This window comes from Penicillium argentinense (genome assembly GCF_028826775.1).
Source record: "Penicillium argentinense strain IBT 30761 chromosome Unknown utg000002l_segment0_segment0, whole genome shotgun sequence".
Classification (NCBI taxonomy): Eukaryota; Fungi; Ascomycota; class Eurotiomycetes; order Eurotiales; family Aspergillaceae; genus Penicillium; species Penicillium argentinense.
The window spans coordinates 1104784-1122509 of record NW_026622661.1 but is presented as its reverse complement, the minus strand read 5'-3'; the positions used below and the strand labels follow the sequence as shown (position 1 = coordinate 1122509).

General features: G+C 49.4%; 7 protein-coding genes across 7 annotated transcripts; 6 read left to right on the top strand and 1 right to left on the bottom strand.

Moving 5' to 3' along the window:
• Positions 1–13: 13 nt before the first annotated feature.
• On the top strand, positions 14–2150 carry N7532_001284 (cystathionine gamma-synthase; the record flags this gene model as incomplete). The annotated part of the gene is made up of 5 exons (XM_056613778.1): positions 14–58; positions 179–1577; positions 1659–1842; positions 1907–1949; positions 2031–2150. The coding sequence occupies 5 exons, from the start codon at positions 14–16 to the stop codon at positions 2148–2150; spliced, it is 1791 nt and encodes a 596-aa protein (XP_056478819.1).
• Positions 2151–2584: 434 nt separating this feature from the next.
• On the bottom strand, positions 2585–3724 carry N7532_001283 (uncharacterized protein; the record flags this gene model as incomplete). The annotated part of the gene is made up of 1 exon (XM_056613777.1): positions 2585–3724. The coding sequence occupies one exon, from the start codon at positions 3722–3724 to the stop codon at positions 2585–2587; it is 1140 nt and encodes a 379-aa protein (XP_056478818.1).
• Positions 3725–4302: 578 nt separating this feature from the next.
• Positions 4303–4902, top strand: N7532_001282 (mitochondrial 54S ribosomal protein mL58; the record flags this gene model as incomplete). Its single annotated transcript, XM_056613776.1, has 1 exon — positions 4303–4902. One exon carries the CDS (start codon positions 4303–4305, stop codon positions 4900–4902), a length of 600 nt encoding a protein of 199 aa, XP_056478817.1.
• Positions 4903–5500: 598 nt separating this feature from the next.
• N7532_001281 (M20 family dipeptidase) lies at positions 5501–7335 on the top strand (the record flags this gene model as incomplete). The annotated part of the gene is made up of 5 exons (XM_056613775.1): positions 5501–5658; positions 5716–5747; positions 5848–5915; positions 5981–7098; positions 7155–7335. The coding sequence occupies 5 exons, from the start codon at positions 5501–5503 to the stop codon at positions 7333–7335; spliced, it is 1557 nt and encodes a 518-aa protein (XP_056478816.1).
• A 1117-nt stretch (positions 7336–8452) lies between these two features.
• On the top strand, positions 8453–12473 carry N7532_001280 (DNA repair protein SMC6; the record flags this gene model as incomplete). The annotated part of the gene is made up of 12 exons (XM_056613774.1): positions 8453–8545; positions 8606–9517; positions 9571–9798; positions 9846–10408; positions 10469–10562; positions 10615–10880; positions 10944–11600; positions 11648–11750; positions 11804–11962; positions 12022–12164; positions 12220–12268; positions 12327–12473. 12 exons carry the CDS (start codon positions 8453–8455, stop codon positions 12471–12473), a joined length of 3414 nt encoding a protein of 1137 aa, XP_056478815.1.
• A 1158-nt stretch (positions 12474–13631) lies between these two features.
• On the top strand, positions 13632–15266 carry dhh1 (DExD/H-box ATP-dependent RNA helicase DHH1; the record flags this gene model as incomplete). The annotated part of the gene is made up of 3 exons (XM_056613773.1): positions 13632–13675; positions 13729–13801; positions 13863–15266. 3 exons carry the CDS (start codon positions 13632–13634, stop codon positions 15264–15266), a joined length of 1521 nt encoding a protein of 506 aa, XP_056478814.1.
• A 1081-nt stretch (positions 15267–16347) lies between these two features.
• N7532_001278 (putative mitochondrial tricarboxylate transporter (Ctp)) lies at positions 16348–17693 on the top strand (the record flags this gene model as incomplete). The annotated part of the gene is made up of 9 exons (XM_056613772.1): positions 16348–16380; positions 16433–16487; positions 16552–16572; positions 16628–16759; positions 16817–16964; positions 17030–17287; positions 17339–17374; positions 17434–17583; positions 17636–17693. 9 exons carry the CDS (start codon positions 16348–16350, stop codon positions 17691–17693), a joined length of 891 nt encoding a protein of 296 aa, XP_056478813.1.
• Between the last annotated feature and the right edge of the window lie 33 nt (positions 17694–17726).

Genomic DNA, 17726 nt, shown 5'->3' with positions numbered 1-17726 from the left:
CTCTTTTTTTGCAATGCTCCAAGCTCTTGGAGGGACTGTACCCCCAAACACTGACCATGTACGTCCGCGGACCCCGCGATAGACCCCTCCATGGCTTAAGAAGCGGTCTTCCTTTTCTAGTCGCTACGACACAGATATCGCTGTTTCAATTTGAAACGGATCGCTGATAATTTATTAGGCTGTCAGTGTATCTCTCCCTACATGGAGGTCCAATATTGGCTATGAGGAGGGGGAAGATTGGGTGATTGGCAAAATGGTCTGCGGCTATCCCCGGTTTTTCGTCCATCCCAGCATTCAGAAGCTTGCTCAAGAGATCGTTCGTCGCGTGGGAGATCCGGAAACAGAAACGGCCACACTTTTTGCGTCCATCAAAACCGCTCGCCTATGTCAGTCCTTCATCGCTTCCAAAGTGCCCGCCGAGGAAGCCCGCAAAGTCCGCATCGTGAACTTTATCCCTGCCCCGCATGCCGAAGCCGGAGCGTCGACAATCACATCTTCTCTCTCATGCGTGATATACCCAAAGGAATGGGCTCCTCATGCCAAGCCGGTGTGGCAACATTCTGGCAATGGTATTTCGAGCCGACGGGGCGAGTTTTGCATGCGAGCCCTGGAGGATGGGTTCCTTGTCGAAGATAAGGGTTCCGCAACTGCCGACTCCATGTCGCAACGTCCATGCAAAGGACCCAGAAGGTACCAGGGAAGAGGATCTATCAATGGAATTACGCGAAGCCCCCCAAAAGACGCTGTGTCTCCCGTCAATGGCGCAGAGGATGGCCGGGATTATGCTCAGTTCATTGAGGAGCGATTTGGTCGTAACCTCAGTACAATGCTTGCAGACCAGGCCAAGCTTGCCGTGAGGAAGCGTATAGCAGGTGTTCTGACTGCCGATTCTGAGCTTCCGGAGGCTCTTGAAACAACATCGGCTGAAGGTCGAGTGGCTGGGATCTCGGAAAATGATGTTTTCCTCTATCCTTCAGGAATGAGTGCCATATTCAATTCACATCAGATTTTGATGAATTCTCGTGGATCTCTGAAGAGCATCTGCTTTGGATTCCCGTATACCGACACCTTGAAAATCCTACAGAAGTGGGGGCCAGGTTGCTTGTTCTATGGACACGGTTCATCGGAAGATCTGGATGATCTGGAAGCTCGGCTCAAGAATGGTGAACGTTTCCTCGGACTCTTCACTGAAGCTCCCGGAAATCCTCTTCTGAGGACGCCCGACCTTGTGCGAATTCACAAGCTGGCTGACCAGTACGATTTTGCTGTCGTGGTCGATGAGACTATCAGCAACTTCCTCAACATCAATGTTCTGCAGTATGCAGACATTGTTGCCAGCAGTCTCACAAAAATCTTCAGCGGAGACAGCAATGTTATGGGTGGAAGTGCTGTACTTAACCCAAAGGGTCGCTTCTATAAGCTTCTGAAGGAAACATTTGACCGGGAATTCGAAGACATCTACTGGGCCGAAGATGCCGTCTTCTTGGAGCGCAACAGCCGAGACTTTGTGTCAAGAATTGAAAAAATCAACTCCACCTCCGACAATATTACGGCCATGCTAAAGGCTTCTCCACTAGGTATGTTTTCCAGGTCCTTATTGGTTTTTTTTTTTTTGTGACTGTGTATATCATGTTCTGACAATATCTCTCCGATAACAGTGAAAGATGTCCACTATCCGAAGTACAGCCCCACAAGGCCGATGTACGATGGCCTTCGCAACCCCAACGGCGGCTACGGCGGTCTTTTCTCGGTCACTTTCCACTCGAATGCGGAAGCAATTGCATTCTACGATACGCTGGAGGTCTTGAAGGGACCAAGTCTTGGCACGAACTTCACCCTCGCGTAAGCTAAAACTACACAATGGTCGACCAGATCTCAAGAAGTGCTAATGGCGTCTCACATGCAGTTCTCCTTATGTTCTTCTCGCCCATTATGGCGAATTAGATTGGGTATGTACCCTATAGCCCCTTCCCTTCGAGTTATCTCGATCTTTGGTATATGTTGTATTGATATTAATGAATGCCTTACAGGCAAAATCGTTTAATGTTGATCCTGACCTCGTCAGAATCAGCATCGGTCTTGAGGAAGTGCCCGACTTGCGATCTAGGTTCCAAACTGCTTTGGACGCTGTACAAAAGTCGCGCAAGTAAACTGAACGATGATTGGAGAGTCCCATGCATTCAACAAGCTCGAAAATGATAGTTTCAGACCTTGTATGACTTTCCAAAATTTTTGTTAAATATCCATGTTCAGATATCATCAGCAGGGTTCGTCGCATTCCAGGGGTATATATATACACTAGAGTAAACTATCAACATGACGTACAATAAGCACGTATACTCAAGGATACCCAGATCCGTAAATTGAGTTATGAATGGTCATCAAAGCACAAAAGAACCGTCATCACGCCATATGAAGCTAGAAGTCAAGTATGAAAAGGGTCTCGCAAGGTCGCATTGCCCATAAAGAACTGAATGTGAGGTCTTCAATCTCCACAATGACAATAGTTTGAAACATCCACCTTCTGTCAATCATAACGCCTATTGCAGCAGCAAGAAATACCACTATGTCATGTATACAGAGATCAGAACGGACGGTCCAGCACTTCGTCATTCCCAATGGCACTGGCAGTCTGGCTCGCCGACCCCCCTAAATCACCACTTCCTGTTCTCCTCAAAGCCTGCCGCATAGTTTCCACATTCAATTCTCCGCCGAAGCTAGAGGAAACCGGGCTTTGAGCTAGTGGCAGCGGGCTTCCAGCGCCGCGCGTTCCATTAATTGGTGACATTTCGAGGCCCTTATGCGAAGTAGCAATGCTTGTAGGAGAAGTTCCAAGCCCATGAGTAGAAGCGGGTGATCGTAAAGGCGATGGAGAGCGATTATGAGAGCTTGCGGTTATGGGGTTTGCTGAGCTAACCGCGCCTTGCGAAGGATCTCGGCTATACGCCGATTCCCCGGTTTCTGCATGCTCCGCATTGACGACATCCGCGAACGAAATGAAGCTCAGACGTCTAACGTCACTTGTGTCCAAAGCGCCATAGGAAGAAGAAATATCGTCAACATCAGTAGAATGCGCCCCGGTGGGCTCAACAATACCGGAAGACGCCAGAGACTGCTCCGCAGTTGAGGTGGTGGCAACACCCGTGGCAGGCTGATGCAGACTATGCGTGACAATCTCAACAGAGTCTGGATCCAGTTGCTCGTCGGTGATAGCGACAGAAGACGCCTCCAAAACTGGTGGTATATAGTTCTCCGTGCGAATGTGCGCCGGGATCGACGGCGAAGCTTGAACCGGTAGGATATCCTCCTGAACGCTGCGCTCAAATATTTGAGAAGCAGGGGAGTGAATTCGAGGAGGCAATTGCGAAGAGGCTCCAGGAGACGGAGGATGCTGGTACGAGTGTTTATGTCGCTCGAGTCCACTGGGGGTTCGCAGAGCTTCGTATGAGCTGATTGGCGAGATGGGAGACACCGGACCGCTATGGGAGGCCATAGACCTTGAAGTGTCGCACTCTCCAGATGGGGACGTCTCGACATTTTGTATCTGGGCCCAGGTTAAGCCGGCTGGCCTGGGAGCTCGTACATTCGTAGCTGGTTTTCCGACCAGGGGCACATCTTGATCTGCTGGTCTTGAGGGTTTCTCCTGGGTATGGGGTAGGTAGGAACGCGATGGTAATGTCTGTCCACCCGAGGAATCAGGCAGAATCCCATAAGAGTCTGACATGACGAAGACAAGCGGCACAGAAGAGATGTTATCACTTTGAGGGGTGGGATCACCGAGTGGTTGAAGCTGTGGGAACCGCGGTCCAAGGTTCTAAAAGACGTTGGCCATGACCATGAATCGGTCGTGGACGATTCAGACGTAGCCTTTAAATTTCACAACAAGAAAATTGAGTGTGGTGAGGGGGTCTTGAGAATAAGGGGGGTTATGATCTTCTGGCAGAAAGTAAGATGATGACATCCTACAATAGGCCAGGTGATCAACGGGGATGCCGCGGCCGGTACTGGGTACATTAGAATCCGCCGGCTACTCTGCCATTTATAAGTACCGAATACTTCTTCCTCTATCAACCGTGACGCCATACCCGATTTGGTCAAAAACCGAGATCACGTGCCAATTTGGGAAAAGTTCGGCCTCGACACGTCCTCCTTTTGGAGGGTGCATCGGTCAACCAGTCGTTTCTTCCCTCCGCTTTCTCGATTCTTGTACGTCTTTCTCCGCTGGGCACCTTTTCTGACGTCGCCCAATTCTGATATCCACGTCCTCTCTGTCAGATCTCCAATTGGCGCAGTCTCGAGAGCATGGCGGCCTCAATCGCAGCTCCGAAGCGACCGTTCTTAACGCTGCCATTCCTGCTTCCCTCTTGGACAGACTCCCTCTCCCTCGGTGCCAAACGTCATCAGTCATCATACCGTCGTACCAAGCAACGGCTACGTGTCAAGCCGGATGCGTCTTTTGGACCGTCCCAGCAAGGCCGTGACCAGATCATCTACAACCCGCCCTCCAGTGCTCCTTCGGTTTATCACACACCGAGCAAATTCCTACCTATCAATGATGTTCGCCGTGCCATGCGCGCCGATACCCCATCCGGCCCTAATGTCAACGAACTTCCGAGTGTGCACAAGACCGAAGCGGAGAGGAAATACCACTTAACGCCCGCCGATATTGAAGAAATCCGGAAGCTCCGACTGAACGACCCAATGACCTGGAGCCGGCATAAGCTGGCTAAGCGATTCGAGTGTTCGCCGATCTTTATTGCCATGGTCTGTGAAGCTAGCCCCGAAAAGAAGCAGATCCAGAAACAGGTGTTGGAGGCCGTGCAATCACGGTGGGGACCGAAGCGACGGATGGCCAGGGAAGACCGGAAGTTGCGCCGGGAGGCCTGGGGACGCGACGAGTAAACTGCATACTCTATCAGGTTGGTTGCTATTGGATCATCGGGGATAAGGAGTTGAATATGGTCCCCAAGGGAGGTGTCATGGGGACTTGGTGTGCGTGGATACTCTCACGTCACCCCTATGTAAAAACGACATGTATTCTAAGCTAGCATCTGTTCTATTCCCATATTCATTCATCATATATCATTCTCCCAATGAGTACCTCGACTGGTTCAAAGAGCAAGCAAAAATAATTCGACGCACAAGCCCAAGTGGGTCAGCCTATCAGCAGTATTAATGACAGCTGCGCGGTCTACCGAAGGACAGTTCAAACAAAGGGAATCCCATGGTCACCCTGCATTGAGTGACAAATGTTGACCCTGTCCAAAGATTTTTATGCACGCTCACATCTATGAAGGACCCGTATAGAGTCCCAAAACCAAGCATTCCTAGGCTGGAGAAGGCGTTGCATGGACCAAGCGGGAAAAAAGGACCGCCCGCGACAATGGAACCTTGGATTCACCCAGCTGTGATAGGCGGCTACAGCCGGCACGCCAACGCCGCAGGGCTAATTACGTGATAAGACTCTTCTCGGTGCGACAGGTGCCTCTTGTGGTCTGCAATGCCCCTCCTTCCCCTCCGTCGTATCCCCTCGCTTGTCAAGCCCGGGCAGTCTCTTTTCTCTCGGTTTTCTCACCGTCCATTCCTCTCTCGTCGCTCCTTTTACGGATACATCAGTGACACCAAAATGGCGCCGCAGCTGGAACCTTTTTTCAAGCAGTAAGTTTGCTTTGAATTCCCAGGCAAGGACGAAACTAACATCGCTCTGTTTCTAAGGGTCGACGATTCCTCGGAGTCCTTCATCGATCGTGCGTATCATCAAATTATCTGGGCCTGTGGCGGGGTTCGACACAAAGCTCGTCGAAGCTAGTTTGACGACCATGAATAGCTGATCAAATCGTTCAAAAGGTCTCCGAAAGGCGGTTGCGATCCCGTCGGTCTCGGCGCAAGATGAGAACCGTAAAGACGTGTTCCGCGTGAGTAATTCAACCTCTCGTGTTCGCCGCGCAGCGCAAGGCTGACTTATGATTCTTCCCTCCAGATGGCCCAGTTCCTTGCTTCCGAGCTCGAGGCCCTGGGAGCCGAGGTGCACCAGAGGCCTTTGGGCAAGCAGCCCGGCAAAGAGCACCTCGACCTGCCCCCCGTCGTAATTGCGCGCTACGGCAACGACCCCAACAAGCGCACCATCTTGGTCTACGGACATTACGATGTGCAGCCGGCCCTGAAGGAGGATGGCTGGGCTACGGAGCCCTTCGAACTGACTATTGATTCCAAGGACCGCATGTATGGACGTGGATCTACTGATGACAAGGGTCCAGTTCTCGGCTGGCTCAATGTTATTGAAGCTCACAAGAAGGCGGGCGTTGAGTTCCCGGTCAACCTGCTTTGCTGCTTCGAGGGAATGGAAGAATATGGCTCAGAGGGCTTAGATGATTTTATCCAGGCTGAGAGCAAGAAGTTCTTCAAGGATGCCGACGCCGTCTGCATTTCCGATAACTATTGGCTCGGTACTGAGAAGCCCTGCTTGACATACGGCTTGCGCGGTTGCAACTACTACTCGATCAGTGTCTCGGGCCCTGCTCAGGATCTTCACAGCGGTGTTTTCGGTGGCTCCGCTCACGAGCCCATGACTGATCTTGTGAACGTTCTGTCGAAGCTGGTTGATCCTCAGGGTAACATCCTCATCCCGGGTATCATGGATCTTGTCGAGCCCGTCACGGAAGAGGAGAAGTCCTTGTACGGAAACATCAGTTATACTATGGACAACCTCCACGAGTCCCTGGGCGCTGAGACCGGCATTCACCCGTCCAAGGAAAGAACTCTCATGGCCCGTTGGAGATTCCCCTCTTTGTCAATCCACGGTATTGAGGGTGCCTACTCTGCGCCGGGAGCCAAGACAGTCATTCCGGCCAAGGTCATTGGCAAATTTTCCATCCGAACTGTTCCCAACATGGAGAGCCCCGATGTCAATAAGCTAGTTTTTGACTACATCAAGGCCGAGTTCGCCAAGCTCAACAGCAAGAACACACTCGATGTGTGGCTGCAGCATGATGGCAAGTGGTGGGTCGCGAGTCCCAAGCACTGGAACTTCAGTGCTGCCAGCAAGGCCGTGCAGCAAGTCTTCGGTGTTGAGCCCGATATGACCCGCGAAGGAGGAAGGTACGTTTTTTTTATCTCCCAAGGTAATGAATAATATATGCTGACTGAATTAATAGTATTCCCGTGACTTTGACATTCGAGCAAGCCACTGGAAAGAACGTTCTCCTTCTTCCCATGGGAAGCTCCACTGATGCTGCCCACTCGGTCAACGAGAAACTGGACCGTAGGAATTACATTGAGGGAACAAAGCTCCTTGGAGCTTATCTGCACTATGTGGCCGAAGAGCCCACAGCCTAAGTGATGCTCTGATGGTAAACGACTGAAGTCATCCATACAGTAGCGCGAAATCCACATTTGAAGTTAGCCCTGAAATATATCAACAGTATCAAGCCCTGATCTTTTCTTCATCGGTATCAACGAGATTAAAGAGGCTGTTCTATGTAGGGATAATCTAAAAACCTAGAAGTGGAATGTAATGTTGATTCCCAGTAGAGTAGCCTTCATTATCGAGATGATTGTGACCATACCGATCATGGCATCTCCTCATATGGTAAGTCACCGAACAAGGACCTCGGGCAACCATGCTACACTGGATCCTCATTTAGTCATTTGACCACAATACGTGATCAGCTGTCCAGTCACCTCCTGTCCACTGATTCCTCAGTGCAGGACCAAGGATGGGGCGTATAACTAGATTGTTTACTTTTAGGGCAAATGGTCCCCCCTTACCTATGGAATTATAATGCTCAGTCAGAAGCACAGCTAGATATCTTAAACTCGGGGAAGGATGCGGTCTAAGGGAAAAATGCAGATACAGTAATCTCCGAATAGGACCCCGCCTTAACGTAGTTCCCAAGCGAGCCGGCCACCCCAAAACACATAGTAAATGCGATAAATTCCCACTTCATATCTCAACAACCATAGACTAAAACTTTATTTTAATATTGAAAGATAGGCTTTACTTAGCATAGGGATTAATATATCCTAGTTTTAAATATTGTAGATGATTTCCTTACAACGTTACAAAAAAATACACTGTAATTTTTGTATTCTATAATATATGTATGTCTCTCTTCCTATTAGTTTTTTGTTATGTCAAAATCACGCCAGTGGGCTGATGACGCTATCTAGACCATCATGTCTAAATATAATATCCTAAATCGACGTTTTTATTGAGATATGTAATGGTAATTTATCGCATTTACTATGTGTTTTGGGGTGGCCGGCTCGCCTGGGAACTACGTTCGCTGATTGCCTGACAACTATCCCGCTTATTAAGCTGCTGCTGACGCGAAAATGCGCGCCAACGCGATTGTCCAGGCCGTCTCCCGATTTTCCATCATTAAACCACAGAGCGATATTTTTTGCTATGTGTCTTCTTTCCTGCCACTACTGATGTCATCATCAGCTCGCGATGCCGTCTCTTAAGCGTGATCAGCCGTCCTCGGACGCCGAAGACTCGAGCGAAGAAGGATCCCAGAATGTCGCATCCTCCCCTCTCCCGTCGGTACGTCTTCTACCGAAGAAAACTAGGGAATAAACTAATATTTGATGACTGAGAAAACAGAGAAAAAGAACCCGTACATCAGCTTCGCTATCCTCCAACGACTCTAGTGCTTCGAACAGTGAAAGAGATCCCACTCTGGACGATGAGGTTCTAGAAGACGAAGACGAGTTGGAACTGCGCCAGACCCAGATAATCCAAGAAAAATATGCGCACCTTCTCGACGAATCTAATGTCCCCGCTGAACATGGAATTCTGGAACGGGTTGACTGCTACAACTTCATGTGTCACGACCACTTTTCCGTCGAGTTGGGGCCATTGATCAACTTTATTATCGGAAAGAATGGCAGCGGCAAAAGCGCGATTCTGACGGCAATCACCCTCTGCTTGGGAGGCAAAGCGTCTGCCACCAACCGCGGGCAAAGCCTCAAGAACTTCATCAAAGAAGGGAGAGATCAGGCGACGATCATCGTGCGGATCAAAAACCAAGGAGATGGCGCGTACATGTCGGATGATTATGGCAAGTCCATTATCGTCGAGCGCATTTTCTCAAAGAGCGGATCCAGCGGTTTCAAGATCAAATCCGAGAATGGTCGTATTATTTCAACCAAGAAAGCAGAATTGGATGCGATCTGCGACTATTTCTCGCTCCAAATCGATAATCCGATGAACGTACTTTCTCAAGATATGGCTCGGCAATTCCTGAGCACTTCGAGCGCAGCAGAGAAGTACAAGTTCTTTGTCAAGGGCGTGCAATTGGAACAGCTGGACCAGGATTATCGTCTGATTGAGGAGTATGTCGACCAGATGGAGGAAAAACTCCGTAATAAATCGGAAGATATTGGAACTCTGGAGAACCGAAGGAACGTCGCTAAGCGCAAGCTTGAAATGTCTGATAAGCACAACCTCCTAAGAGAGCGAAGGAAGAACATTCGACAACAGTTGGCCTGGGCTCAAGTTGAAGACCAAGAAAAGGTTTGTGATTGCATGATCGAGCGTTTGATCCAGATCCAGGCTAACGGGTCTAGATTCGGGACTCCCTTGCCAATGACTTTACACGAGCCGACGAAGGAATAGCGAGATCCGAAGCGGAATTGGTTCAATTTGATAGCGCGCTCCAGGCCGCTGATGTGGAATTAGAAACAGCTACAGAACATGCCTGGCGAGCTGCCTCCGCGCTTGAAAATGGTCAGAATGACAGAAAGGAAATCGAAGAAGAGATCCAAGATTCGATGAACCATCGTTTCCACACCCAGGTCTGTGGTACTTTTTCTATCGCTATTTCTCCGCTAACTGAAAACAGGCAGAGCAAAGAACGATAAGGGAAAAGCTGAAAGCAGCGGAGGGTCGCATCCAGGAAATGCAATCAAAGATTGCTGATGAAAACCGTCGTCTTGCTGAAATCAGCGATGGGAGCTTCGCCCGAAAGCAGCAAGAAAGTGAAGAGGCAGCAAGCAGTGCGTCTGCTGCTCGGGAGAAATGGCAGCAGCATGCTACACGTGAGGCACTACTACGAGAGAGTATCGGAGAAGCCAAGGAGAAAGAACGATCTGCTGTGGATGCCCGGGATACCAAAAAAGCCGATTTCGAAGAAGCCCGAACCTATTTACAAAACCAAATTCGAGAGAGCGGTAGTTCGCGCTACAACTTCCCAGCTACTCTGCCCGCTCTCTTGAAAGCTATCGAACAGGAAGCTTCTTCGTTTACATCACGCCCAATCGGACCGATGGGCTATCATGTCACTTTGCTTCAACCAAAATGGGCATCTATTGTGGAAAACTCAATTGGTGGCACCCTTGCAGGTTTCATTGTGGCGCACAAAAGAGACTCAGACAAACTCGCAGCCATCATGCGCCGAGTCAACTGGTGAGATTTGGATTTCTCGCTCTGACAATCCATGCTTGACAAGTTCTAACGGATGTGCAGTAACTGTCATATTTTCATCAGCAGCGGCGGCGACATTGACACTTCGTCGAACGAGCCGAACGAGAAGTACGATACGGTTTTGAGAATTCTGCGTGTAAGTAGCGCACTCACTAAAAGCATATTTGAACTCAGGCTGACTCCGTTAGATTGACAACCCCAAGGTGCGGCGGCAGCTCATTATCAACCATTCCGTCGAGCAGATGCTGCTGATTGAAAACGTGGAAGAGGCCTCGAGGGAACTATACGATGGCCGACGCCCAAAAAACGTGAGGCGATGCTTCTGCATCGACGCAACGGACAGGCGCCGAGGCATTCATCTTTCGTACAACGCAATGGGCGATCCCAATCAAGCCCCTGTTCCCATGTACAACAATCTGCCGCGGATGAAGTCGGACGTTGCCTCGCAAGTCAGGTGAGAGATCACATTTTAGTACCTGAGTGCGCGATTTTCTAACCGCCTTGTTCTTGTCTTTAGTGCCCAACGTGAAGTGGTGGACGATCTTGAGCGTCAATTGAATGGCCTGGAGAGTGAATTACAATCCGCTCGCTCCTACCGCGAAGCTACTGAGCAAGCCCTCATTCAGCATCGACGAGAATCTGGTAACCTCAAAATCGATTGGCAGAAACTGGAGGATCGTGCCGAAGAAATTCGCACTGAGCTGGAGAAAGAAAACGCAGCGGACGGGATTCTCGATGGCTTGCGGAGTAACCTGCAAGAAGCAGAAAAGGACAAAGAGATCTACGATGCGAGCTACCAAGAAAGTGTCCGGGCCATGGATGAGCAAGTTCAAACTCTGAAAGAAAAACGGCGCAGAAAATCGGCGAAAGATCGAGAACTTGACGAGCTGCTGGCAAAAACTCGTGTCGCCGACGGCGAGAAATCCCGTGTGGAAGGCGAGCGTCGAGAGATTCTCAATGCCAAAAACTCCGCTTTTGCGCAAATTGCGAAAGACAAGGAACGCAGGGATAAACTTCAGGATAAGCTAAACGAAGCAACGAGACGCGTTCTGGAATACACAGAGAAAGCCGCGGCGATTTTCCCGCGCGTTCCGATCGACGAGGGTGAAACGGCGAACAGTCTTGATCAGAAGTTTGCCAAGTTGACCCAAGACTTGAACCGCTTCAGTCAGCGGTATGATTCCCCATCATTCATGTTTCTCCATTCTAATAGTGATCTAGACTTGGGGCATCGCGAGACGAGATTGCTGCGGAAGCTGGCCGAGCTGAGGCAGCTTATCAGGGAGCGCTAACACACGTCAAAGAGTTGGCCACACTCACCCATGTATGTCCCTACCATACCCCTGAAGCCATAAAAACGTGTCTGACCATTTGAAGAACTTCAAGGATACTCTCAACAGTCGTAAGAAGAGATGGGAGATTTTCAGATCCCACATTTCTTCCCGTGCAAAGGCCCAATTCACTTATCTCTTGAGTGAACGAAGTTTCCGTGGTCGGCTTCTTACCAATCACAGCGAAAAGTTGTTGGACTTACAGGTACAGAACACAAAGACTCACATCATCTTTGTACGTCAATGCTAATTCTTTCTGTCTAGGTTGAACCTGACATCACAAAAGATGACAGCACCGGGCGCAATACGAAAACCCTCTCTGGTGGCGAGAAATCCTTTTCCCAAGTTTGTTTATTACTCGCTCTTTGGGAAGCCATGGGATCCCCCATCCGTTGTCTCGATGAGTTGTACGTCGATCCTGGGCATGTTTTGCAGTTGTTCTTCAGCTAACGTTCATAAAAGCGATGTGTACATGGACCATATCAATCGGAAAATGGCCATCGATATGCTGGTAAGTCCCTTCTTCCCTTCGTCACACACAAGTCACCCCCTAACCTATTTTCTCCAAGATGATCGCTGCGCGACGCTCGATTGGGCGTCAATTTATTCTGATCACACCAGGTAGCAAGACAGATATCACTATCGCTCCCGACGTGAGGGTAAAGGAGCTTGCCGAGCCTGAACGTGGTCAGACGACCTTGAGGTTTTCACGTTAACTGATCTTTTTAAACTCCGCCCTGTCGTTTTCTGCATTTAGGTGTTTATCTTGTTAAAGGTCTGAATTGGAATACCCCTCTTATCCTTGTTCTACAGATGTACCCAGGTAGCAGTGGAGAGCCATTGACTTTCCACTGTGATGATTCATCTCCAGCATTTTTCTTGCATGGTCAGATACACTGGCATTTGTTTCGATTTGTAGGCCGTCTAGCTGGGAGTATTGTTTGAATAGCTGCTTCTTATCACAAGCAAATATTACTCTTCCATTGAGGTTGTTTTGTCAGCTACGTATTGTAAGCTTAATTGCAGGTGTAGTTTCTAGCGGCAGAAACTGAATACTAGCTTTATTTGACTACCATACTCATCTGTGATAGCTGGGGAGATAGCTCCCCAGATAGACTATTTCAAATCGTCAGCATTGTTTATCATTGTCCTGCTGGGTCTTTGCTCTCCCCAAACGTATATATTGTATAGATTTAGTACCCTTCTCAAGAAATTAATATATCAAATATATCGTAGATGATGGAGCCACTGCATATACAGCACCATTAGAACATAGAAGACCAAGATATAGCGGCCGTCTTTGTCCTCATACTTTGTGTATATACTATTTGACCTGTAGCTGTGATGTAGATATATCACGTGACCGAGGGGAATCGTGCGGTTTGGCTTCCCACTCAACCTTTGACCTCCCGTGAATCTCTTCTCCCACACCAACCTCACCATTCCCATTACCACACTGTTTCGCCAACACCTTCTCCCAAATACTGCCGTCAAAACTCACTTTCTATCTGATTTTTCTCATCCCCATTGGGCTTACGACTTGACGGCCGTTCTCCAAATCTTCTAAATTTGAATCACTGCGGGACCGCCTATCCACCCACCTATCGCACTTCTCAAACGTGTCCTCCAGAATCATTCGCATTTTCGATCAACATATCCGGTCGAAGCTTCACTATCTCAACCACGTGATTCGCCAAACTTCAATCGTGCGAAGCGGCAGTTCTTATCCTCACCCCAACGCACTAGACAAATCCTCCGACCCCCACGACATACTCACACTCGCCCCCTCGTACGTGTGCTCTTCACACTTTGGTCCGAGTTATCTCCGCTGCTTTGATCGCTTTTCGTTTCCGTGATACCCTTTGTCCACCACCATGGCCGACGCCCTTGCTTCACAACTTAGCAACGCCAAGCTCAGGTAAGTACTCACCCTTATCGAATGGGGATAGCATATTCTAATCTTGTTATCAGCGAGGGCAGCGTAGAGCAAAGACTACAGGATTCCTTGAAACTGCCTCCAAAAGATGCCCGCCCACAGACAGAGGTCAGTGCATCTCGACCCCCTGGCCTCTTTTCTACAAGATTAGCACTGACGGGATTTACAGGATGTCACTGCCACCAAAGGCCTCGAATTTGAAGATTTCTACATCAAGCGGGAGCTTATGATGGGCATCTTTGAAGCTGGATTTGAAAAGCCTTCTCCGATTCAAGAAGAGACGATTCCTGTTGCCCTTACGGGCAGGGATATTTTGGCCCGAGCAAAGAACGGTACAGGCAAGACAGCTGCATTCGTTATCCCCACCCTCGAACGCATCAACCCAAAGAGCAGCAAGACCCAAGCCCTGATTCTGGTTCCTACCAGAGAGCTTGCCCTCCAAACATCTCAGGTTTGCAAGACTCTCGGAAAGCACCTGGGCATCAATGTCATGGTTACTACTGGTGGAACTGGTTTGATGGATGACATTATTCGCCTAAACGATGCTGTTCACATTTTGGTTGGCACTCCCGGTCGAGTATTGGATCTGGCCAGCAAGGGTGTGGCTGACTTGTCCGAATGTCCCACATTCGTCATGGATGAGGCCGACAAGCTTCTTTCTCCGGAGTTCACTCCTGTCATTGAACAGCTACTCTCATTCCACCCCAAAGACCGTCAGGTAATGCTCTTCAGTGCCACATTTCCCATGATTGTGAAGTCTTTCAAGGACAAGCACATGCGCAACCCTTACGAGATCAATCTCATGGATGAACTCACACTGCGGGGTATCACTCAATTCTATGCTTTCGTGGAAGAGAAGCAGAAAGTTCACTGCCTGAACACTCTTTTCTCCAAGCTTCAGATCAACCAGTCGATCATTTTCTGCAATTCTACTAACCGCGTGGAACTACTTGCCAAGAAGATCACTGAGCTTGGTTACTCCTGCTTTTACTCGCACGCCCGGATGCTTCAGCAGCACCGCAACCGCGTGTTCCATGATTTCCGCAACGGCGTTTGTCGCAACCTCGTGTGCTCGGATTTGTTGACCCGAGGCATCGATATTCAAGCAGTCAATGTCGTGATCAACTTTGATTTCCCCAAAAATGCTGAGACCTACCTGCATCGTATCGGTCGTTCGGGTCGTTTCGGACACCTGGGACTTGCTATTAATCTGATCAACTGGGAAGATCGCTTCAATCTGTACAAGATCGAGCAGGAATTGGGCACTGAAATTCAACCTATCCCTCAGAACATCGACAAGAAGCTCTACGTTTACGACTCTCCTGAGAACATCCCGCGCCCTATTTCTCACCCTCAAGCCCAGCCTGGTGGCTCGCACCCTAACAATGGTGACCGCCAACCCCGGCGCCAGATCCACCACCCGAATGGTGGTCAATATTATAACAACAACCGCGGTCGGGGTTCTTACCGTGGTCGTGGACAGGGCCCGCGCCGTGGTGGCTCAAGTGATCCGAACAAGGCCGCCCTTGCTCCTAGCCAGATTGGACCCAAGCCGCCGGCACCGGCCTCCTAAACCGTCCTCCAAGCCTCCTTCATTTGAGATTATCGGCGCCCACATGATTCCCTAGAACACTGAATGACAACACATCGCCCTTAGTGATTCTCGACATCCCTACCACGCCTACGTCTTGATCTCGTCACTTTCAATTCGTTGCCTTGTTATGTTCTGTTCCCAACTATGGCTTTCTCAAGAGAGTCGTTACCCTTCCCCTCCCACCTTGCTATTCTCTCTCTTGCTTCCTCCATCGTGGAGTCTCTTCTGGCTTCTGCTATCTATCTACACTATTCACGATGATATGGGTACTTGTGCGACATATGTATCATAGTTCTCCTATTCTGTTCCTCGTGGTTTCCTTCGATCCGTTAACCATGCAGTCGCGCTAGGAGTCCTGTTCTCCTGGAAATGGTGCATTTTTCGGTGTCGTGTGAGGTCTGCACTTGTCGTTTCATGCTGTGAAAGGTGTACATATGTTCAACGGTTGCGATTTCTTTTTTTTCCTCGGTTTCTTGGAATGGTTGCAAAGCACGTGGCGTTTTTGGGGTCTTTTCGGCGGGGTTGAGGCGTTCCAGTGGAGTCGACAAAACTCCAGTTGCTGCGGCTTTCGGAATGATTTCTTTTACCTCACTTCTCGACGGGGCACCGATGTCCCTTTTCTCCGACACGCGAAGCTTCTGGTCATACTATTGCCCTCTACCCCCTGCTTCTCACCTACGATTCCGAATTGGGCAATTTCCTGTGCCTTTGACCGAGTTTTCCGCTTCAATTCCCTTTCTAGCCATTGATGACCTGAACAGGGATTGGTACGCAAGTTAAAAAAAAAAGAAGCAAAACGAAAATTAAAAAAAAAAACGGAAAAAAAAAAATTTGGAGGAGCACAGGGTGCTACGAATTAGCAATAGCTTTCTGTGAATTAACAAAGAGTCCCTCCAATATATCCGGACTTTGTGAAGTTCGTAGAATTCTAGTTAATTGTCCGAGGTCGGAGTAAACTTGAGCGACCTGCGCACAGTGGGTCTGCGGAAGACCGTAAATGCGTGATCTACGAGACCCGAGGTTCAACTGGCTCTCTTTAATTTCCCACATCCCTCCCAAGATGACCACGGCAAGCAAGGATAAGAAGACGAAGGTCGGTCCCTCCGAAGATCCTGGCAAGTCACTTGAAGCTAATCAATACACAGCCTAGCGCCTTGCGCTCCATCATCGCGGGCTCCTCTGCCGGAGCCGTTGAGATCAGTAAGGATCCCACGCGCATGTGTCCATGCCGACATCCATGAGCTAACAACCAGTGTCCTCCCAGCTATCACCTATCCCGCCGAATGTATGAAGTTTTACTTGCCCTTGTCATGTCCACTCCGACTGATTGCCACCACTAGTTGCGAAGACCCGCACACAACTCAATCGCCGCTTGGCCGCGGGCCAGAAACTCCCTTGGCCGCCCTTTGGCAAGCAATGGTACGCAGGGTGTACAACACTGATCATTGGAAACTCTTTGAAAGCTGGAATCCGTACGTCAGCCATTGTTCTACTGTCGAGCTTTTGCGCTGACTTAGAAACCCACGCAGGATTCGTCGCGTTCGATGCTATCAAAGCCGCCCTTCAGGATGAGAATGGCAAGATCTCAGGCCCCAGAACAGTCGTTGCTGGATTCGGTGCAGGTTTTACCGAATCTCTGCTTGCAGTCACTCCATTCGAATCTATAAAGACCCAGCTGTTCGTGGATTCCTACATGCCATCCATCCCCCGATGGCTGACCGCTAACTCTCTCCCGATTCTAGAATTGACGATCGCAAGTCCGAGAAGCCGCGGATGCGTGGCTTCTTGCATGGTAGCAAGATCATTTTCCAAGAAAGAGGCATTCGAGGTTTCTTCCAGGGCTTTGTGCCTACTACGGCGAGACAAGCCGCCAACTCCGCGACCAGGTTTACCGCTTATACCACTTTGAAGCAGATTGCAGAGGGCTATGTTGCTCCAGGCGAAAAATTGGGCACGTTGAGCACTTTTGCGATCGGTGGTATCGCTGGTATTATCACTGTGTAGGCACTTGCCCTGATACTCTCGAAAGATCAACCGCTAACAGCCATCAGTTATGTCACCCAACCATTGGACACGGTGAAAACAAGGTTCGCTTTACAGATTGTGAAATAGAAACTGTTGACTGCTCGCTGATACCCGAACACAGAATGCAATCACTCGAAGCCAGCAAGAACTACAAGAACAGCTTTGTCTGCGCCGCGAGAATCGTCAAAGACGAGGGTGTCTTCACCTTGTGGTCTGGAGCCATGCCCCGCCTAGCCCGTCTAATCATGAGTGGCGGAATTGTGTTTACCATGTATGATTTTCTTTTCCTGCATTTGGCGCCATTGGCTGTTAACGACTTTCAGGTACGAGAAATCGATGGAGATGTTGGATATCATGGATCCGCAGCGGAAGTATCTTTAATTAAATTACTGGTCATTTTAATACATTCCTGGG